The following is a 24,505-nucleotide window of genomic DNA, read 5'->3' on the forward strand; positions in this document are numbered from 1 at the left end:
TGAAAAGGCAGAGGGAAGAAGTTAGCTCAAGGACTAGAAGTGAATAAATGATCCTTAACTTTTAAAGTGAAGTCTATAAAGAAGCTGTAATGTAAGATATCTGATTATACCTTTGTGCTACACTGACCAAACCTATCAACTATTCTACCATGTTTTCTTCCACCAAAAGAGGACAATTATGAGTTGTTTTAATGTCTCTTCTTGAAACTAAATGAAGAGAATAGATAAAATTTCAAGAGTTTATTGTGTTTCTAAGAACTCAGACTTCTTTTAAACATCATTTCACATTTTACAAGCTTTAATTTCAGATTTGCACCTGGTCTTAGCCTAGGGGCAGAAATAAAAGGATACAAGTCAAAACACAGAGACACAAGCCTCCAGTATTTAGATAGGACAACCAACAGCAAAGGGAAGCTACACATGTTCACAATGTGGTTTTAATTGCTAAATAAATAGTAATTATTGTATTTGCTCTCAGTTTGCTAGGATTTTAAAATTTTGCAGGAACAGAGAAATCACATTTTAGGTTCCATTGATATTTGCATCAAACCAGAAATTACTAAATTAAAATGTAAATCTGAACAAGAAGTAGGATACATTTTTCCTTTCATGCTTCAAAAAAATCTTCACTGTTTCTTAAAAAAACCCAGAAAACCAAGAAAAAACACCCAGCCCCAAAACCCAGTTAAAGCTAATTTCCCTTCTGCTTTGCTGTCCTGGTAAGAAAGAAGTGAAAAAAAAAAAGCAAAGTTTATATAAAACAGTTCTAACCACAAATGCTAGAATCGTTCTACTAATGAAAACATGATTTTCATATATGCATAAAAAATGCAGTAGTTTGAAGAAATGCATCAAAGCTCTATTATTAGCCAAGATAATAGTATATTACTATGTACTACTTGGTTTGACAATAATATAGCATAAGCAAAGGCAGGTTGATATCTGTTTAAATAGCTTTACCTAATGCTACCCCTTTTTTCTGATATTAATCTCTACTTTGACTAACTCCAAATTTAATTTTATATCGTTTCCTTGAATTACAAATACTATAAACAAGAGGAACAGCCAAACATTTTTCCCAGTAATGAGTCAGAAAAACCCCCAAAGTTAAAACCAAAAAAATTTCCTGAATGCATGTTGTAAGGACATAAATAAAATAAGATGAATTACAGCTAAGAATCTCTCTTATAGTGTACAAGTAGTTTAGGATTCTAAACAGACAAAAAAGAAAACAAGCAAATGAAAAAGAAAAAGGAGGAAAAGAAAGCAAAAGAGCTGATAAAGTTCTGATAAAGTTTCTGGCTACAATACAGGAGACATATCATTACCATATGATCTAATGTGGGTGTCAGCCTGGATTGTGTTCATTGAGAGAAACCTTATTTTTTAACTGTGCTATGGAATAGAAGCAGGAGGGTTTTTCCACCAAGTGACAGTCACTGAGCTGAACTTACCCCCTCCTCCTTTCCACACCTGCAAAGCTTTTTGCCTGGGTTGAATATTTAGTTTAATTGCATCTCAGCTTTGAGAGCTCCTGTTGCAAATCCCTGGATTAAAAGGTATGGTTTTCAGTAATTCTCCTGAACTATGCTGCACTAATAAAACTTCAGGCAAGTCTACGGCAAGAACTAGTTGAATTTTAAGAGAAGCGAGGAAGAAATCCTACTAAATGTTTAGCAATGTTAAGTTTTGTATCCAGCACTTTTGTTTCTTGGGACTGTGAGAATACATTCTCAAGGACTGTGCAGATTTCCTACTGTTTATTTGACTTTTCTGTTTCTTGTTTTGATTTGTATAAGCACTGCTATAGTCCTTTCTTTTTCTTTACTGTAAACTTTTGCAGCAGTATATTCTTTGTTTGCAATCCAGTGTTTAGAATCGGTGATGTAGTGAGTGTAAAAAATGTGTGTGTACTTACATTTCTGTTTTAAATTGCACTACGTGATTTCTTTTTCGTTTGTATTTCTTCATTTGTATTCCAAACATTAATGAATATAATTTCGGTTTCAGAGAAAATAATATGTAGTAGTTAGTTAAACGGGCTCAGTGTATGCCTTTGTAATGTTAGAAAGTGCTATGTTACAGTGTACAAACAAGAGACTTACATTTAAAGAAAGTTCCTACAAGTGAAATAGTAGAAAAGAAAATTCCTGGAGCTGAAACTCCTGTTAACAGGGTTTTAATCTCTTTAAAACTTGCAGCTCCTCTGTTTGCACATTTAGACTTTATTACACAAAATGGGTAAAACATGCAGTGTAGGGTTTTGTTGGTTTGGGGTTTTTTTGAAACTGCATGTATCGTTTGATTTGCCTTTTGTGGCATTTTAAGAGATTTGTGACAGTAGATGAACTAATATTTAAAACTTAATACAAAGGTAAACTGACAAGAAGACCACCAATACAGTGGTGACGTGAACTGATGAAGCATATTTCCAGTGGTATTTTAAGCTGAAATGTGGCCAAGTCTATGGTATAGTTTCCTCTGTTTGTGGAAAAGTCTTCCTCATTGTAAACACATAATTAAAGCAAATTTAAACAGTTATGTCCTGCAGACATAAATATTGTGTCACAGACCTTTAAGGATTCAGATTCCACTCCCCTACCCCCCTACCCCCTTTCTTTTTGTGAGCAAAATGTAAACATTTCTTACTAGTATAGTTTTGTATATGTTTTTTTCTCTCTTTATGTTCATTTACACGTGCAAATAGGAACAGATACATGTGCCTGCTGTACAAATATCAATATGACTAAAGATATGCAGACACATATCTATTCCTATTTCCTGATTAATAGTTTGCGTCTGCTATTTTCTCTGCTGTATCCTTAGATTAGATAGTTGATATCCTTTGTTGTCCTTTACACACAGCTCTTGCTGATATTATTCTGGTTTTGACAAAACACAGACCAAAGGAAAAGGCCTAAGACAGGGTTTAACTGAGATAAGTAAAGTCATCAATATTAATGTGAACAAGAAGTAAAGTGTAATGACACTTGCAAAGTACATTTACATTGTTTTGGTGTTTTTTGTTGGTTTTTTTTTTTTTTGAGGGGTTGTAATTTAACTCCAGGATAAGATCCTGATTGTGCATTCTTAGGATGGATGGTGCTTCAGCAGTGACCCTAGGGGAGGAGAGGAGGGGAATACAGGCAGTTTTAAGTATTTAAAAATATTTTTTAAATGTATAAAAAAATATAAAAGAGAGCTGGGGAAGCTCTTTAAAAAGTCCGGATTGCCAGTGCTAATGTGCAGCATTCCCAGTGTTTACTGAACATGTTAATGTACATTCTGAAAAATGAGTTGTACTGGGGTGATGTTTTATTGATCATTTTCATAAAGCAGATAATTATGATGAATGGTGATGATTTAGCAAGTTGTCCACCCATTTCAGAGTATTGATATATTGTGTTGTTATTTTACAACAATTTGTACATAACAATCATTATTTCAAAAGTCTTGTTTTAGATTAAACCTTAGTAAGATCTCACCACCACGTATTAACACCAGTTTGCTGTGACATCCTTACTTGTCTGCATGTACCCTGTGTGCATCATGGGGGTGTTGCTGGAGAAGGGACACAGCCCCAACATTGGTGGGAGGCCAGGGCAGGAAGAAGCACAGGGAGATGGCCCACACAAGGACACAGCCTACATGCATGAATTTGCACAGCACTGAGTTGGGCTGAGAGGACATGTTAAAATGCTCTGACCCTCTAGGTGACATTGGGGTCTGTGAAACCCCTCTGTGCATGCAGTAGGTAATATGTCCACCCCCGGAATGGAAAATGCTTTCTGGTCTCCAACTAAGAAACCAACTGTGTCTCTTAAAGAGACAACAGAAGTGGTGCTTTCCTCCTTGGGAATTCACATTGAAGTCTTTGGGACATATGAAGATGCTAGAAAACCATCTTCCTGTTAGGTAGATAGCAAGAATATAAGCTATGATTTTAAAACACTAGCATATTTTACAAAGTAACCTTATCATCCTTTCAAGACTGAACCCTAGTTCAGAACCCTAGTCTAGAACCCTAGTCTGCAGGACTGCATTGTTGGCATGTGTAGGTAGAAATTCATAAAGGAAACTCAACCCATGCACAATATAGATGGTATCTAATTCCAGGACTGTGTTTTTTATTTATTTACCTTTTTTCTACTAAACACTCCTGTTAGAATAGCTGGACGTGGTATTCTATAAAGGGAGGCCTCAATATACCACTCTTACCTAATATCAGCTGCCCATGTAAGTCATCTACTTGGTGGGTTCCATATATCAGTGTAGAGAAGGAAACAGACCTCCTCCTCTGCCTCTCCCCCAGTTTTTTTATCTTTCCATTAGTCAATATGGAGCTGAGAAATTCTATACCATGCCCCTAACTGCTAGATGATTTCTGCTAGAAAAAAGTTAATCACAGCTGGCACCCACATGAGCATTTTGGAAGTTATTGACCTAAAGAAGCAAGTGAATGTTTTTGCTTTAATTGCAAAAAGCAACACCTGTATTCAAAACGATGCCATCTATTTAAAATAAAAGGTTCCTAATCACATGGCTAGTTTGCCTTTCTGTCACTTAGAAACTTGAAGGCAGGTTTCTTTCTTTTTTTTTTGTGGGAGTTGTTTTTAGGCCCATGAAGGTTTGCAAAAGATTAGCTTTCTTATATAAAATAAATAGAAAAATGAAATAATTTTCAGAACATTAGCTGATCTATACTGCCCTGATGCAAAGCCTGCAAAGAGCTGATTTGTATTTTTGTTGTGTCCTTAGCCCACAACAACAAAAGTAGCACAATGTACCGTGGGTTGAAATGCATTTAAGGCTAGGTTCTGAGAACATGTATTTAAGCAGTTTTCCTTGTTAATGTCTATTAATGCAATACGTGCTTGTGTAAAATTGCTCCTTAGCATGAAGGTCTGCAGAATGAGGCACTGAAGTGCTGTTAGAAAGTATGCTGAAAATACTAAAAGTATCAATTTAAGTGCTTATACAATGCAAAGCAGAGGATTTTAAAGGTACATTGTTTATATCATAAAATGCCCTAGTGAAAAATTTGGAAAGAAAGCCAAGGGTATCCAATATAACACAACATTGTATTGCATTTTATTGTGCTGTTTAAACTGGGAAAGAAGTACAGCTCATTTAAACAACTAAAGATCTTCCCCCCTCTCTCTTCACCCCATCGCTAGACCGTACACTTTCTCAGTCAGTTTTACTAGGCTATAATTTCAAACACACAGCAAGCTGGCACTTAAAAAAAATATCACTTAAGACACGAAATACTGCATTACAGTGAGTTTGGGAACCTCAGGTTTGTCTCTAGGGGACAAAGTCATTGCTATGAAACAAATGCTAATGAAATCAAGTAGACTGTTAAGTTGGCAGAAAACAGACACATGGAAAATGTGGCTTATTATTTTGATTGTTTTGCATAACAAAGTTGACAGTGCTGCCTGTTCCTAATAAATATTACTCTAAATATGCAAACAGATGTGTTTACAGTTGCCTTTAAACTGTTCTGTAAAAATTTATTGACAAGCAGTTACCAGTCTCCTATCATATAACTGTCCTATTTTCATGATTCAGTTTTCATTTATTGAAAGGAACAGTTATGCAATTGGTGGATATGCCGAACCTCCTTCAGCAGGAACTGAGCAGCTATGGGAAACTGCTACTTTTGTTGTAAATCTCCTGCTTTGATCCCTAGGTTCTTCCCAGAGTCGATGAACTAAGCCATGAAGCTGGCTCTTCTCTTCGTCCTACTGCTGCCAACATGCTTGGCCAAGCCGTTCCACCAGCAGGGCCTCTTTGACTTTATGCTGGAGGATGAAGGGTCTGCTGATATGCCTCCGACAGATGATCCTGTCATATCTGGGTTTGGACCAGTGTGCCCCTTCCGTTGCCAGTGCCATCTTCGCGTGGTGCAGTGCTCTGACCTAGGTAAGCCCAAGAGTATCTTCATGGGGTGTATACTTATGTTCTAGCCATGGATTTGCAGCTGAGTCAGTGAGGCTGCTATGCACTGCTGCTCTGTTACTGGGTTTTTATCACAGAAATATGCTATAGCCACTGTTAACTGGAACATACTATATGAAATAAGTCATAAAGCCCTAATGAGATGGATATTTGTTGTGACCACGAAAAATGTTTGATATTTTAATGTACATTTTGTGTATTTACAATGTACATTTTGTACTTTGTACATACATGTACATAAAATGTACATTTCAATATTTTAATGTACGTTTAATTTCTTCTTTGAAAGACTACAGATTTCTGTTGTGGAGAAAATAACTTTTCAAAGTTATTCCTTCAAATGCATATTAAGCAAATTCAGTGAGGTCAGATGTTGGAATGGAAATGTTTTAAAAGGTTCTAAATTGCATGGTCCAAGTTCCACACCCTTAATCATACTGTCTAGTACCTCAACACAAAAATCATCCCATTTCAATTGGAATACATGAGCATGGAATAACTAACTCTGAATCATATATGCTGGAAACATCTTTTTGGAGGAAAGAGCTTGGAAACACTCCAAAACAATGAACACATTTTGGAGCTCCTTATTAAATATCTTTCTTAGACATTGCTCAAGTTGAAACCGTGAGAACCTTTCTCAAAAACTCTCCTTTCTCCCCCATGTACAAGGGCTTGTCTGCAGTCAGACCAGCAGGATGTGATGCCATGCCTGCCATCACTATATTTGACTTTCCTATGCAGAAATCTCAAGTAATGAGGTTGACTTCAGTGAGACTGCTCTTGGTTTAAGCCAGTATTATTCAGTCTAAGTCAGTGTGTGCAGTGCAGAAAATCAATTAAAGTTGGTTTTGCTCAGAAGGAAATTAGGCAATTTATTCAGTGGACAGGTAAATAACTACTCTTATGACTTTATAGAGACTATTTTTTTAAAGTCTTCTCTCAGCTGTGTAAGTGTATAAATGGGTGTTTCTATTTCCCTATGTTATAGCACCGGCTTTGATAATTAATATAAATCATGGCACAAATCCACCACTTAGGACCTGGTCTCACTGTAGTGGGTGTTGTATAATTACAGAAAGAAGGGGGAAATATTAGTTACATCCCTAGAAACTTCTGTGAATTTATTAAAGCAAGCCACAAAATTACGCAACAGAGAGGTCTGGCAAAGACCCAGTGAACAATGTAAGCCAAGTTGTACAAATGAGGACGGACTAACCTAGCCATGCATTCATAAAACTTTCACAGTACTGTCCCTGTTGAGAGATACTTTCCTTTTTTACCATTTAGGTGCCAGATAGTAGCAAACATGGGCTGAGGACTAGGGAGGACGTGGCCCCACATGTCATAAAGATCTTAGGTTTTATTGTTGTTGCACTGGCTAATGCTGATGGAATTTAAGTTATTTTGGGAACTTGTCCCCCGTCTGCTTCAATTCTGCAGAATGTAAGGAGCTTTCACTTGATAAAATAAAAAGTAGATATTCACACAGGAACCCTTTGTTGCTTGTACTTGCTCCCATGTTCATTCAGTTCTCTTTCTCACACACGTGGGTTCAAGAGGGTTGTGCTACAGTCCACTGCCTACAGCTGCTTCTGGGTTAAGGGTCCCATACTGACGAGGAGACTCAGAAAGACAGCAATTAAAGCCTCAGGTCTGTGTTTCCCAGATAATTTTGAGAAGGGTGATAAGAAAGAGAGATATTTTGAACATGGTTTAAACCCACATGGTGCAGATACTGCAATAAAAAGATAGTGCTTTTGAAGTAGCTGGGCTGATAACATCCAGCCTCTGGGCACGAAGGAGAAGAGATCTCCCTGGGCTTAAAATATGCAGCCATGAAACATACATAATATTTCCCTAGCAGAGCTCAAGGAATTCATAATCATTCACAGTTCCCCAGCCTTCACATTAAGTTTCACCCATCCTTGTCACAAATGACTATGACAGCTCCTGATGGGTTGTGGACTAAATGGGATGCTCACCAGGGTGCAGGTCCAATGGCTGCCCTTGTGAGCAAGGACAGGACAGCTGTGTTTGCTGCTCACAGGCAAATCTGCACTCTGCTCTTTAATCCTCCAGCTTTAAACCTATTTCTGTTTGACTCAGACCAAGTCAGATTTACCTACTGACTTGAGGAAAGCTGAGAGCTAACCCCAAGAGCTCAAACATCTGTTGCAAACTATGGACATCCTGCCAGGATGACCTAGCATGCTCCTGGTCTGAGAAATGAATGGTGCTTGGAAAACAGTGACCAGGAAGGCATTTTCATAGGAGCCATGAAACTAGCAATGACAGTCCCATGTCCCTGCTAACCACTGCTCCTGGACTGTCTTTCCTTTCAGCTCTAGCTGTTTCTCACCCAACCAAATTAGCTACCTCTCTCCTCCAGAATTATCAAATTTGGTCATCTAGTCCCAGGAGCACTAATTGAAGAAAAACTGCAGGCAACAGCAAGACTTCTCCCAGGGATAAATTAAGAGCTTACTAAAACAAGTCCCACAAAGTAAAGTTGAAACCCTGATTAGGATCCTTTCTCCCACTCACTTTCTGTTATAGAAGGAGGATTCTTTATAGCCATGAGCTCCTGGGTGCAGAGGGCATGTCAGCAAGGCAGCTAGGGGACCCTAACATGGGCTACTTAAGGGAGAAGTCTCCTTTTCCTCAGCATGATTCTTTCTGTGTTCAAAGGGACATTTGCTATTTGTAAACTCTGGATTTGTAAGGAAAAAGGCAACTATCTGACCATTATATGAATAAACCACAGGAGAACTACCACATCCAAGGTTTAGTGATCAGGTTTTCCACTTGTCTCGTGAGGTTTGGATAGAAATAATAAAAAATAATAATATCCAAATTCAATGAAAACATTAAAAAAAAAAAGCCCAGTGTTCCTATTGCACTTTTGTCAGCTGAATTTTTGCATTCCTGTGTTTTTAAGCTTCAGTCACATCTTCCTAGGCATATACCACCAAATTAATTCATTTTGCCTCCAAGCCAAGAGCTGAGTTAGCAGGAAAGAGAATGCTGTCTTCTCACACCTTAAAGAAGAATTCTCTCTAAGCTGCAGTTACTGACAGATCAAGAGTGGAGCCCCATGTACCTGCCTTGTAGGAGATGTATTACCTTTGCGCAAGAGGCTGAAGGATCTCCAGGAAGGCCACTGCGGTATCTGTAAAAACACTGCCATTTCTGAAGTCACCTCCTGTTACTTAAAGGGGGCCACAGGTTCACTTTTCAATCACACCTAAGAATAAGGCATTACTATGCTATAGCCAGACTTTCCATAGAAATCACAAACATCTCCCTTATTAACACTCACTACAGGTGGGGACTAGCTGACACGGGTGGTCAGAGGGAGCTTTTCATGTTTTAAATCATAAATACAGGGAAGATGTACACTTAGTTGGCCAGGCAAACATGCCTTGTAAAAGCCCTAACAAGGATTAACTGTTCCGTTTGAAGTCTCATCCTCCCAAAGGGAGTCTCAAGAAAAGGTTCCTCCCACAGTGCCCTGGTAGGCAGGAGGATGCATATGTGATTACTCAGTCCTGCAGCGGATACAGAATGCTCCACAAGCGAGTTCAGAGGTGGTGGTCAGAGCTTTATTTTGCCTTCATACAAGTCTGGCAGCCCCTTGCAAATTGAGCAGTGTCAGTGTTCTGCAGGATACAATGAGATCACCTTCCTTGGGGATCCCTAGGGGAGTCCCTACATCCTGTGAGCATCCATGGAGGTTTTGTGGTCTCCAAAAGATGTGCAAGCGATGGATGTCAGTAATCAAAGTTCAAGCAGTATTGCATCTTAAACTGGAACCTTACTCATAGCTCAGAAATGCAGGGTTTCTCCAGCTGTAAAGAAGGGTATATTAAAGCACAGCATGGGTTTTGGAGTGTGTGTTTGAAAAACTCTTTGAGATTAGTGGCTGAAAAGCTCACAGATATGTAAAGCATTATTCTGGGGATCCAGTAGCATGAAGCAGTTTATCTCAACATATACAGTGTTTAAACTCTATTAACTGATGGCTCTTTCTGAATCATGATAATGTGATAACATCTAATTTATTTGTTGACAAAAGATGATTTATTTCATTGTATAAAATCTTCCAGAAACATCTGAACATCCATTTTCTAATCATAGAATCAACTAGGTTGGAAAAGACCTTTAAGATCACCAAGTCCAACCATTACCCCATCACTGCCACGACCACCACTAAAACGTATTGCTGAGGGCCTCATCTACACAGTTTTTGAACACTTTCAGGGATGGTGATTCCACCACTGCCCTGAGCACCCTGTTCCAATGCCTGATCACCATCTTGGTGAAGAAGTTGTTCCTCATATCCAATCTAAACCTCTCCTGGGGCAGCTTGAGGCCGTTACCTCTTGTCCTATCACTTGTTACTTGGGAGAAGAGATTGACTTCCACCTCACTACAGTCTCTTCTCAGGAAGTTGTAGAGAGCAATAAGGTCCACCTTGAGCATTCTCTTCTCCAGAATAGACCCCCAGTTTGCTCAGCTCTTCCTCATCAAACTTGTTCTCCAGGCCCTTCACCAGCTTTGCTGCCCTTCTCTGGACCTGCTCCAGCACCTCAATGTCTCTCTTGTAGTGAGGAGCCCAAAACTGAACCCAGTGTTCAAGGTGCAGCCTCACCAGTGCTCACCAGTGCCCAGTACAGGGGGACAATCCCTGCCCTGGCCTTGCTAGAGTGCTGATACAGGCCAGGATGCCGCTGGCCTTCTTGGCCACCTGGGCACAAGCTGGCTCCTGTTCAGCCACCTGTTAATCAACACCCCCAGGGCCTTTTCTGTCAGGCAGGTTTCCAGCCACTCTTCTGCAGGCCTGTAATGTTGCATGGGGCTGTTGTGACTCAAATGCAGGACCCGGCACTTTGTCTTGTTGAACCTTATACCACTGGCCACAGCCCACCGATCCAGCCTGCACATATCCCTCTGCAGAGCCTACCTACCCTTCCTACACTTCAGCAGATCAACACTCCCACCCAACTTGGAGTTGACCACAAATTTACTGAGGGTGCACTCAATCCCCTCATCCAGATCATCAGTGAAGACATTAAACAACACTAGCCCTAACACCAAGCCCTGAGGGACACCACTAATGACTGGTCATCAACTAGATGCGATCATGACTCCATTTGGGAACCTCATCTCTCATTATATAGGAAATTATCTCCTTTGGGTTATACCTTGATTTGAACTTCTGTTTTCAGCATAAAATCTTTTTAAAGAAAAGTAGTACGTACCTCACTGATTATCAGTTTCAGGCATTTTATCAGTTCAAGAAAACAGATAGGCTCACTTACTATTAGCATACTTAGCTTTAGAATCACCGCCATTATTTAAACGTTTACCAATCTTGCAAAACCATATTTTTTAAAGCTAAAGGTTTAGCTCAAAATCTTACGGGTTTCTACATATGTAATAAGAGAAAGCATGGATGTTTAAATGACCACAAATTAACAAATGTAATTTTTAAATAAAAAAGTTTTTGTTAATTTACATTATAATTGCTGAGTTTTTAGGACAAGTTATTCTATGCTTTACACATATTTTCCTTCTAATAATAAGGATTAGAGGCTTATTCCTTCTGTGTTTAATAGAAGAGGAGATTCTCATGAAATACCTAGATTTCATTGAACTGGATCATTTAACAAAAATATTATCAGTAAAAATGGGACCACAAAAAGCATATTGTCACATACTGATAGCAGCCTCTGCATCACAATACCATGGCCTTAAAACTGAGAACTAAATGCTTTCATGGACAAATGCTTACTTTAGGCAAACATTGCTTATGATGTCACCAAACACAAGTCACTGGGCTTTCCACATGCTAATTGAACAAATTATAGTACTCTTAACGTGATAGAGATCAGACTGAAGGATCTATATGAAGTATTACAGGTATTATCTCTAATATAGGGGTAATCTCAGGTGATGTTAGCTATTTAACAGTCACCTGAGCTCCTTGTACAGCCATAGAGAGAGTTAGGCAGCTGTTCCACGGGGCAGTTCATTCTGTTTAAGGTTCATGTTAGTGACAGAAAGGATGCATCACTCTTGGAGAATTAAACTGCCATCACAGGGCCTCAATGGCCACTTGAGGCTATACAACTTTTAGATTAATGAAGTTATTTCTGATAAACATAGCAAGTGAAAAATACTTTGGGTTACTAAAATTGTTTGTAATAAATTTGCCATGGATTAGTAACATTTTTTAAATATATTCTGCTTAGATACATTTTTTTGGGTGCCTTGGATTTTAAAAAAAGCATGAATTAAAGGCCTGTACTCAGTACATCCTGAAAAATTATTAAGTCAAGAACCCAATAATTAAATAACACTCTTGAAAAGGTGTCAAGAAAAAGAAAGCATATTGGCCTGGATGTAGAGTGCTGAAATAGTAACAAAAAGTCGTTAGCTTTTGCCAGTGTAACAGTAAAACACAGGTCTTGTTGTATTGCAACTTGAATTGCTGATGTACCAGTTCCAGTTGATAAACATGATTCTAAGTGAAAATTAATCCACTTTAAATACATACCTTCCTTATTAGCTGCTTACTCCAAGGTAATGGTTACCAACTCTATTTTTGTATTTTATTTTATTTACTTTTTTTTTTAAGATTTGTTTGCTTGCTTCAGACTAGGAAATGTTGTGTAAGAAAGTCTAGTGGCAGGAATGGAAAGCCTGACTGCCAAGTCCAAGTGATACAATAAATGGCTGTTTTCTGGTTTGCTCTGTGACAAGGGTTCATTTCGAGATTTTCCCAATGCACAAATGAATAGCTAGTAGATAGCTAGTAAAATGTGAGTTAATTATTATAAGTTATAGCAGGTATTTACAGTACTTAAAACATACTGCATAATCACTGTTGACACCTACTAGTATCATGGGCAACTATAGTATTTGTATTATGTTCTTTACATCTTTATAGGGTGTATTACTTGGTAAGACATAACTGTATAAAAACTATTGGTCTTTTCACAACATAAAGCCTGTGCTATTCAACTACAAAAGGTTCCCAGCCAAGTCTTAGAAAGAGCTAAAGAATACAAAGGCTCCTTCCCAATGTTCACTGAGAACACAGTGCCAACAGGAAGAGACCTGGGAATTTTGAAGCCACCAATGATAACAGCAAAGAACTGCTAACACTGGCCTCAAACTACTGAGGAAAGCTCTGCTCACAAGGTCCAGTTACTAGGGTATTTGTTAAACATTCTCATTTCAAATAGAATTTCAAAACACCTCAGACACAGATTTGAGAGTGTCCTCTGCTTATCAACTTTGGACTCACTGGTCTATATTTTGTTTACTCATGTCCTGAACCTGCTATGTGATTAAAAGGAAGTAGGCCAAAATAAAAATGAGCACTTTTCTTCATATACTTTTATTTTTTCCTAAAGTTCAAATCTAATTATATAACCTTAATTTTTTTTTTTTTTTTTTTTTTTAACATATTTCACCTGCTTTAAATGCCTGCCTTGGCAAGCAATGTGGACAAATACTGGAATTTGAGATCTCTTTAGTTGTATTACATTTAAGGGATCATTCACACAAAGCATTATTTTCCTTTACACTATGAAAGTAAAGTAGATAAATGGAACAGAACTTACTCATGCCTCCTCTACAGGGAAAGAGGTGTAAACAGTGAACACACACAAAGGGGCCTTAAGACCAAGGACCATGCCTGCACAGGGCTTTTCAGACAGGTGGGAGCTTGAGTTGTAGTTTTCAACTTAAGAGACCAGGTATGGGTCATGAACAGCTCTGTACAAATGACCTGTTGTTAGCAGGGTCACATTTGCTCTATAGGCAACATTCGTGATACAGGCAACTCTACCACAAACTGCTTAGGCAGTCAATGAGAAAGGTGAAAAGTAGTATTTAGAGAATTTGTGTGCTCTCTGCATGCATGATTTTAAGTGAAGGGGCACCCAGGAGAGGATCTCATACAAGTTTTGTTTTTTTTCCTGAAATCTATTTGGATTATTTCAGTTGCTACAAAAATCTATTAAGGAGAGGATGCTTGCAATTTTATTTTCAATAAGAAAAGGAATGCAATAAATATTCATATTTAAAGAAGAAAACAAGAAACCTTTTCTGCTCACCAAATTTCATGGCAACTTTAGGGATTTAATGGCAAAACAGCAAATTGACAGATTTAGAAATGCTACAGCATTTAAAACGTGCAAGTGTAAATGGGGCTACAGTATGCACAATAGAAATGTGCAATAGATCATCTCAGAACAGTTTCTGCCTGCACCTTCTGCACCACCTAAAATGTGGAAGCCTGGGATAACGTCAATTTCTGTGCTAGAGTGCATGTCTTCCCTTCTACTGCTTCAGCTTGGGCCTCAGAAACTGAACAGGCTCTCAGTGAGTTCATATTTTGGGGTGACATGGAAGAAGAGTGCTTTCAGTAGTATATTAACCAACTCTGCTGAATATCTCTACCTAAGAGCAAAGGCATAAGTGAGTTATCTAAAGATGGCTAAAAAACTATCTTACAGCTCTGATGTAATTAATTTCCCTAAGTTGAGTTAGGTCTTCAGCTTTGATTTCCACACCTTCAAACTGGGGAGATTGTAGTGATCTTTTACCACTAGAAAGTAAGAAAGGAAAGGAAAGGCAAACAGTGCTAATAAAATTGATAAATTGATATAGTAGCAGCAGCCCAGAAAAGAAAAAAGAAGGAGTAGTATGAACAAGAAAGGGGAAATCTTGCTTTTTCAAAGGAAATTAGAAATTATTAAAAAAGGAGATGCATAGGAAGCTTCTGATTCAGAAAAAGGAAAACGAAGGAGGAATTTAAGATAATTGACCAAATTTATTTTCTCTTCTTTATTCTTTCACCCTGTGATGGAGAGCTTACATCCTCTGAGCTGGAGATGGCTGCTACAGTGATAGCTGACCTGGGGAGGGTCTGTCACTAAATGACTAACAAAATAAACATGTAACGAAGCAAAACCATCTAAGAGCTACAAGGATATATACAACATCATCTAGAAGAGAGGGGAAAACTAGCAGGTCTGCAGACTCCCTGATTCAGCGAGGAAGTTCTCTGCCAACATTTATTTATATGTTATTCCCTATGTCCATGGTCACAGCCGCTCCTTCCATCCTTCCATTGTTCGCTTGCATGAAAGTAGCTTGAAAACAGTCTTACAACTTTTACGATTTTTTTTTTTCTGAAAAATGACCATGCTACGTTTAGAAGCACCTGAAATAGCCAGGAAAATATCTCTGCCCTCAGGTCATAATAAAACTAGGGCTGTGCAATGACCATGTGGTCAGAACAGGAAGGGGTAAATTTACTTGAAACCAGACAAGATTCTCCCCTCCCCCCTCTTCTCCAGTGACTCCTTGTGGCTACTACATTATGTTATTGCTAATTCTGGCAAATCCCAAAATAAAGATTGGGGGAGCTATCCTTAAATTGTCACCAGTTGCCCACTGGTTAAACTACAAGCCAGGAAAACATCAAATTATATTACTCCAGAGGATGATTCAAACTGTAATTTGTTAGATAATGCTCACTTTTCTGAGTCTCCGAAATGCTCTCTTCTGACTTCTGTAAAACACTCATAAAAAAATAAATGTTTCACCTTAATGCATGAGTACTCATAGATAGTACATCTGCATTGCATTCACTTTGACTAAAGCCATAATGCGCATGCTGCTGGCAGATTGCATGAATCACACAGGATAGTTGCTGTTCTCTGAGGGGATGCTTTATGTCTGTAACCATGACAGTGGAAAATATAAAGCTGGCAATTCTAGCAGCTGAGAAAACCCATTATATTTAATTTTTTTTTAACTTAATGTCTTAATCACTGAAGTCTCATGATTATTTAATAATATTTTTTCTGCCTTTCTAAAATACTTTCATGCTCCTAGAGAAAGTATAAAACTTCCAGGCTTATGAAATTAAAAGTCAGTTACAAAAAAACACAGAAATTGAAGTTGCTTGATTTTTAGTTTCAAAAATATATCATTACTCTTAGGTATTAGCTTTTGGAGCCAGCAGGCTGGATCTATCTGTAACAAAAATGTGGCTAGCACTGAAAAATAATTCATAACATCTGTATCTTGCAATATCCGTTATTCTTTGAAATATGTGTTCACTACACAGAGTGGGTGGAAATGGAAAAAAGCAGTTAAAGGAATGAATTCATTTCTAAACCTTTGCTAGGGTCTTTATAATGAGTAGAACTATCATAACGGAGAATTATACATTTGATCATGACGTGTGAATTTATTTCTGTTTTCCATGTTCTTCACTGTTCTGGGAAGCAATGTTGTAGATGTTTGGAAAAACAAACAGCGTAGCAACATATCAGTAGGTCTACCTTTGTAAGAGTGGATGGAGTTCAACAGTGGATGGAGTTCATTTTCTTATTTTTTCCTATGGGAAGGGTCAGAGGTATACAAAAACAATAATCTGTGATAAAAAAAGTCCAAAATGGATCTTAATGGAAGGTGAGTCTTAAAGGCTGAAGAGATGAAAAAAGATCTGAAAAATGGTTGTGAATGACCTTTAAGAAGATGTATTTCAAGTCTCATGCATTTCAATGGTCACTGCTTTTCATATCTCCTTGGAAAAAAAGTATTACTGCTGATTTCATAGCAAGTGAGGGGAAGGTGGAGAACTAACTTTTACTTTGAAAGTGGGAGAGAGGAAACATCTGTGGATACTTCTCTGAAGAGAAATATAATTGTTTCTCATTTATAGTTGGTAGGATGCAAATAATGAAAAAAAGTCTTATTTGCAAATCCCACACAATAGAGAACAAATTTCCAGTAAATACTGAGGAACATAGCTTAGGAAAGCATCAGTGAACTTTTCTAAGTCAAAGCATTCAAAGCTGTTTTAAGCTCCTTGACATCTTTCCAGAGAGCAGCCCTTGAGTCCTGCTGTTTTCCTTGACTCAGTATCCTGACACCGTAAATTTGCTGTTCACCTCGTTTGCCCCAGAGTCCACTCAGGCCATTACTAAGGGCATTCACCCCTTGGAGGGTTGCTGTCTGTCAATAAGATGCAGCAGAGCTGGGCTTAGTTCATGGGAGAGCACAAAGCAACGTGCACAGGCAGCTGCTGGAGAGAATGCCTCTGCTGGGAGAGTAGCCACTGATGATCACGGTTGGGAATTACATGTAGCACAGCCCAGATTCCTCAGCTGGCAGCAGCTGTTTGTGGAAACTGAAAGAGTCTTGAAAAGAGCCCCATTTTATAGCCCCTGTGATAATAATCGCGAGTGTTGCAATATAATAACACATGTATCTGAGCTATAGCTCTCAGATGTCTCTTTGCCTTTTGGCCCCTTCTTTCCAGCTGGGTAAGGAAAGGTTTATTCAGAAGAGTAAGTTCCATCCCTGCTTGCTGTGAAATGGATAGGTGGAGAAAAAAAGAAAACATCCCAAACAAACAAAAAAATCAAACCACAAGCTCTTTTGTGTTTTTAAAGCTGTTTATAATTGGCACTGTTCACATATTTGTTATTTTGACTATGTGGTCTCAGTGTTCAAGGATGCAATTCTCGGGGAAGTGTCCTCATCTCTGGGCTACAGACTCAGGCTCCCATTTGCTCAGTCTCCCTCACTGGCCCCATCAATCTTGCATTCCTTTTCTGCATAGTTGTATGTCTTCAGCAGAAAGGTGGCTCCATGCCAAGGCGCAGACTAACTTGTGGCTCTGATTTCTGAGAAACTGGAGCAGTGTACTGAAACCCCTCCATTGCTTGGACAACTCAAAGCCACCCTTCTCTTTTTGTGGGTTAAACAATTCCACGACTGCTTGATCACAGACTCTGTAGCTGAGCAGGTATGTCCCCCAGCTGCAAAAGTAATAAAACCTGTCTTGTATACCAAACCACCTAGCCTCCCTTAGTTCCCACACTATATTCCTGAATCCTTGTTACATCTTCTACACCTGTTTGGCTGGCTAAATGGCAGCATATGCTAGTTGGGCTGGTGTAGTGCTGGGCAGGAGATGGCTAGCCACTGACTGCTGCTCTCTCAGGGACTGGATAAGGGCTGAATTATGTCAGCCTTGGCTCTTCTCTGCCTAATTTCTGGTCTCATAAAATCTCCAGACCCATCAGCCTTCTGACCTCTCCAGGAGGTGAGGCAATCACAACTAAACAGCCAGACACTGTAATTTGCTTAAGACATTATGAGAAAAAATTACACCCCACATAGATAGGATCCCACAGAGACAAGCCCGATTTCTGCAAAGGTATCTTCTTCTCCATCCTCCCACTAAAGAGAGATTCCTGGTCCTGTTAACGTCTCCCAACCAAGCATCTTATATGTGACTGTAGATGAGCCTTTCAGTGCTTCCAAAAGTGAGTGTGGGTCCTTGTTTTCTGCATGAAATAAATCAGTTGATGATCCAGCTCTGTTGGATTTTGATGAAAACATTTTGGTAGTGTTTGTTATTCCCAAAATCTGTGGTATAGTGACTAGTGTAAGAACAAGTTAGGAAAATTTCTGCCAGAGATAATAGAAGTTCAGCTGATACTGACTAACAAAAGGAAATATTTCAAGTTTACTTACACACTTTTTTTCCATTTTGTAGTTCTATGGCATGTTCTGTTCTTTATGCATTTTCATATGCATGTGTTTTTACACACGTGTATGTACACTGGTAGGAATACTTGAGTGCTACAGGTTGATAATGTAGAACAGAAGAAAATTTCTGCTTCTGGAAATCTGCAGAGAATAATACATATCTGACCTGTGCTGTAGGAACTGATGGCTTCTATAAGGAAGTCATGTTTTCTCCCAGAAAAATATTTTCGTGAAAATTGGAATGGTCTTCATGACTAAGGATACATGAACTAGTTTATTAAATCCCTTATATTTTCAGAATCTTTAGGCTCTTAATTTCAATATAAATGAGGATTTTTGAAGGATGGAGCTGTACCTTGTCTGTTTATTTGTGTATAAGTAGAATTTTTAAAATGTATTTACCAACATAACTTAGTTTTATTCAACCAAAGTAAAACATATGTATTTTCAATTTAACATGCAGTGGGAAAGGCAGAAGAATCTAAAACTTTAGACAGTTATAAATTAATCTCAGGAACCAGAAGCCATAAATATTTCCAGGGAACTGAATATCAAATTGTGTAGCACTGATTATTCACATAAAAAGACAGCTATGAGAGGTTTTCATATGGCTTTTTAAGAAGCAAGCTTTTATGTATAAAAAAAATCACAACCAAGATCTGGAATACTTGTGTAAACTGTTCTTAAAATGATTGAGAGGTAATTCAGCTGACATTTTACAACATGAGTTCCCCTTTCAGTTGGTATTACATAAATTTCATTGGAAGGCATTTGTAGGTGGATTTGCAGTCATACTGTACAACGTGGCTTCAGGAGTGTATGGCCTTCACTCAAGTTTCTCAGAAATTAGTAGTAAGGACAGCCCACAGTTCTTGTCTAAAATTCTCAGTCTCTCCCAGGCAGAGGAATCAAAAAATCCTCCTGGAAAATAGTAATTCCATACCAGGAGCCAAAAGCCATTTCAGCTTCTAGTGGGATTACAATTTTCTTGATTCAGTTTGAATTCTGTCATGCTGTCATGTTAGTTCAGGCTCCCCATTCATCTGAGCTGGCTGTCTATTGACCTGTCCTGACCAGAAAGGTTTGAAGGTTCTCTCTCCAGGTATGGAATCTCCAGCACACACTGGTTTGTACTACACCAATACTTCCATACATATCTATCAGGAGATGCATGTAGCTGTATAGAGACCTGGACCTGCAAGCTGAAAGGAAGAACAGTTCTTGAAGCCAACGTAGATGTGACAAGTGGTGAAATACTTGGATCCAGTCCACACCTCAAACACAGTTTAGTCCTGAATTATTTAGCTGCTGATTTTATGAGGCAGTGTCCAGATCCGTCCATTTATAAACTTTTCCTCTACTGGAAGACTCCAGTTGATGTCGCCTTCAGCTGGAGAATGTACTAAACTGCTTAATGTCTCTCCAGCACCCAGGGTGCATCCTGTGCTCCATGCTTTGCTTCAAATCTCAGACAAGTCAAGAAAAAAACCCTCAAATATAATTTATATAGCTGTTTCTGAAACATTTTTGAAACCCGCTTCAGGAAATGCATAACAGTATATACATGAGATAGGTAATTAAAACAAGTTTAACACTTTCAGAGATGGCAGTTATTGCATGCAAAGCTAGTTGTGGTTTTGCACACCCTTCTAGTTTCTAGTACAAGATAGGAAGCTTTTATAAATCACTTTTCACAAATGGATATCTAATTATTAAATTTGCCTTTGTCATTATAATGAGAAACATTTAATGTTTAACTTCATTGGTCTGAGGAATTATCAGTTCTGCCTTATTCAAAGATAACATTTGAGCTTTTAGAAGTTGATATGTGATGCTTGAAATGTACAGTTGGAAATTTAGTTTAAAGTGTAGTTTTTGGCAAATTATCCCTTCAGTAACAATCCAATTGTTCTTGAAAATTCCAATAGCATCACATAAAGGACAGCTGTATAGCTCTTATATACTCTTGTTTCTGCCATAAGCATGCACTTACAGATACCAGAGTGGTAATATAAATGTACTGACAACCAGAACATAGTAATATTACTCTGAATTCGAGTAATTAAACTTTTTTCTTATATTTACATGGGAAAAATGCTGTAAAAGTTGCTAGGCTGTAAGAACTTCTTATGACAAAGTTATGGTCCTGTAAAAGTAGTGCTTTTTGGGAAAGAATTTTTAGATGCTGACATCATTTCTGTCCAGTCAAGACAGAAACTGTCCAAAGACAACCAACATACAAATTATATGGTATCACATTTTTATATATTTGGAACTCTAGTCCCACACTTTTTAAAGTAATGAGGGTTTTGCAATTGCCTTCAGTAAAAATGAAGTCCACACCTGAATAAGGAAAGGTTATTTTAGTAATATGAAGAATCTTAATCTATATCATATATCCATATACTGAATATCAGTAAGGTAAACAGGATGAGATATGAGCTTTAACTCTTGGCATTTTACATATGGTAGAAGCTTACTAATTCATCCCAGGTTGGATGATTGTGCTTCTAAAAACTTTTGAATGCTGGTGTGTTTAAACCTTGGAAGCCTCATCTGCATGCTGATATTTTTAAGAATATAGCTACATCTATAATGAATTCTTAGTGTATCACTAATTGTAGTAAAAAGCTCCAGAACACATCACTGTGGCCTCTATAGAGTTTATGGTGAGGTTTTATAGCAGTAACTATAGAATAGTGCTCTTTATGTAGGTTAAAAGGGTTAAATATAGTACCAAGCATATGCTTCTTTTCATGGTTTGCTATAATCCTTCCAAATAAAAGCCAACCATTTTTTGTACTCTACATATATATATATATTCTAAAAAGGATTGAAAGAGAGGGGGCTTCACTTAACACTGAATTTTGATGAAGAAACCTAGATTCCAGGTGTGAAAATACTTAATTTGTGATGAACGTTAAACACCACAGAATCAGAATTGTTGAGTTCGGAGGTCACCTACTGAGGTTGTCTAATCATGCCCCTGCTAAAGCAAGGTCAGCTAGATCAGGTTGCTTAAGGCTGTGTTCAGTCAACTTTTGAATATCTCCAAGTTATATACTCCCCACCCTCTGTGGGCAAAGCATGTCTTATCTCTGAATAAGCATATCTCACTGTGTTTGCAATGCCATGCTTGAGATTAAAATATATAGGTTTAAAAAGTTAATATATATATATATGGCTATATGTCTTCCATCTGAGAGCGATATCATGCAGTCCACCATCATACTGGGGAGACACTGGTGATACTTGTAGAGAGATCTTTCCCAGGAGAGCTCAAATATTCCGAAATATTTGTTAAAAAAATTTACTGGTAAAAAGATTGTTCTATCCAGAGAAGTCCACTTCTGTTAGATGCCCACATAGAGACTTTATTAATGTCTATAAATCTTCTTACCAACCATTCATTAAGTATTTCACATTCTGTTAAAAAAAAAAAAAAAAAAAAAAAAAAAGGCTAGTTACGAAAGAAAATTTTAATATTGTGATAAATCAGAATGACTATAAAGGATTTGCTATATTCCAAGTCACAGTATGAAAGGAAAGCTGGGTAAAGCAAGTGTTATTTAACACTAAATAATTTCATTTCCATGACTTCATTGGACTTACATATCAGCTATTCAGAAAATAGTCCCAAAGAGAGTCTTTAATTTAAACTGTCTGATGTTCTTTTGGCAGTTGTAGTGAAACCAAGAGATTTGTTCTCCAGAAAACTTGGACATGTTTTAGATGAAAGAAAAAGGGAGAGATAGATTGTTGTGTTGGTCATTTTTAAGGTGGACTTTCCTCAAGTTATTCAGTTACTGTCAAGCAAACAGTATTTTTCATGGAAATTATTGCAATTAACTATCATCCTTCTTTGAAAAAAAAACCAACCTACTACTTTTTAAATAGCAGGAAATATTCCCTGTCCACATACAGTAACACACGGTGAAATTAATAACTACCATACCTCTTTCTGAAAGCAATTTTTATTCACACAATTCAGTGGAATTAAACATGTTAGAAATCAATCCTTTGCAAATAAATTTTGATTTACATAGCAAAATGAAACTCTCTTTGACTGTTTGGAGACAGAAATACTTTCAGATAAATCTTCATAAGCTTCTGCAGGAAATGAGTTCTAGAAATGGTGTTTACTGGAAGGTAAATGCTGCTAAGAAAAGTACTGACCCCTATTTAAAATTTCTTTCAAAGTCAATTGCTTATTCTTTTCACTATCCCTAGGTCTGGAAAGAGTGCCAAAAGACCTTCCTTCAGACACAACACTGCTGGACTTACAGAACAACAAAATCACTGAAATTAAAGAAGGAGATTTCAAGAACTTGAAGAATCTTCATGTAAGTGTATAAATGACTACCATTTGCAAAAAAAAAAAAAAAAAACAACAAAAAAAAACCCAACCAAAAAAAACCCAAAAGGGTGGGAATAAAATGGAGAATGTGGGTTTGTCCTGCTACCCAGATTCTTAAGGAAAATTGTTCAAATACTTTGTGATCTTCCTTTACCAGCCCAGCCTATTATTTCTTCTTCCATCCATCTCCTGCAAACTCTCTTCTCATACCACAGAAGCTTCTTACCTCTTTTCAGCTGCTTCATACCTGCCTCCTGTTGGGCCAGTCTCCCGATCTCCATCATAATTTCTCTCACCTCTTTATTGAGGTTTTCACTCCCTTTGGCACAGTGACTTGGTTATTTCTATTAAAAAGCAGATCCATCTCAACCCTGCCACCCCACTCACTCTCTCACCTCTGAGCTCACAGAGATTTGTGTATGTTTGCCAGCAAGGTTTTTGTGCTACTTTTAGTTCAAGTATCTTTTCAATTCAGTGTTCTGCCCCCTGAAATTGTGTTTTTGCAATAACCTTCTCCTAGAAAAACTCCATCCTCATCTTCCTTTACCTGCCAGCCTCTTCCAGTGCTGCTGTTTCTCTTTGCTGAAATATTTTCCTTCCCTGGTTTCTGAGATTTTTTCTGGTTCACCTCTTCTTTTCCAAGTTTCCATCAGACAGCCACCTTCCTCTGTTTCCAAATTTTTGTTTCTCTGTCTGAGGCCCTCCTCTCTTGTTTCTATACTTTTTATAAACATTTTAAAATTCATACCTCATAGTCTTGCCTCAATTTTGTTTAAATATCTCTTTCTTTCCATCTCTGAAAAAGTCTACTACTTCTTTGCCTTTGAACGTAATACTCCAACTCAGGAATATTTCTGAAAATATTATTTTTCTAGCATTTCACCAATTGAATTTATTCTGTGTATTATTCCATTTAATCTTTTTTTTTTTTTTCCTTATAACCAATATAAACTGCTTTGCTTTGCTTTTCTTTCCTGGCTTCTCAGAACCTCTTTCTATTCTACTGTTTTCATTCACAACCAAAAAGCCAGCTCCCACTTTTTGTCCTTTCATGATGCCAATGCCATCACCCAAATAAGCACTGTTTCAAATAAGAATCCGCATTCAGCCATTCACACTTAGTGAAAAAAGAGTCATCCTATAAACACTTATCTCCTTAATTGCTTCCAAATTGACTCTTAAATGTTTCTTTTAATGGAACATCAAAAAGAAACATTTTAAAAAATTTCTAAGGAGAGAAGGTTCTGGGCTCATGTCATCTAATTTTAGGTCTATACTTGTGCTAGTTACATAGATAAACTCTTCAGTCAAGAAAGAGAAATAGGTGCTTCTACATCACATTTCATCTGACTTGCTTTTAGAATAAGATGATGCCACAGGATTTTTGTTTTCCAATTCCTTTTCTTGCCTACTGAACAGATTCAACATCCTAATTCCTGCCCACTTGTTTTGGTTTTCTTCCACTTGGAGAAAAGTCTTGTGTTTTGAGTGACCATCATCTGCAAGGAGCTAAAAAAAAGTGTTGTCAGTTACGTTAATTTTTCACAATCCTTCTTCATGACACTGCATAAAATGAGTTAGGTCATGGTATTG

General features: G+C 37.7%; 1 protein-coding gene across 1 annotated transcript in view; it reads left to right on the top strand.

Moving 5' to 3' along the window:
* Nucleotides 1-5,723: 5,723 nt before the first annotated feature.
* DCN (decorin) overlaps nucleotides 5,724-24,505 on the top strand; it is a gene marked incomplete at its 5' end in the record, with an annotated part of 36,063 nt that continues 17,281 nt past the window's right edge. Inside the window, 2 exons of the mRNA XM_080628810.1 lie at nucleotides 5,724-5,928; nucleotides 22,786-22,898. Of these exons, the coding sequence (XP_080484936.1) occupies nucleotides 5,724-5,928; nucleotides 22,786-22,898 (318 nt within the window). The remainder of the gene's footprint in view (nucleotides 5,929-22,785; nucleotides 22,899-24,505) is intronic.

Source organism: Psittacula echo (genome assembly GCF_963264785.1).
Source record: "Psittacula echo genome assembly, chromosome: 1".
Classification (NCBI taxonomy): Eukaryota; Metazoa; Chordata; class Aves; order Psittaciformes; family Psittacidae; genus Psittacula; species Psittacula echo.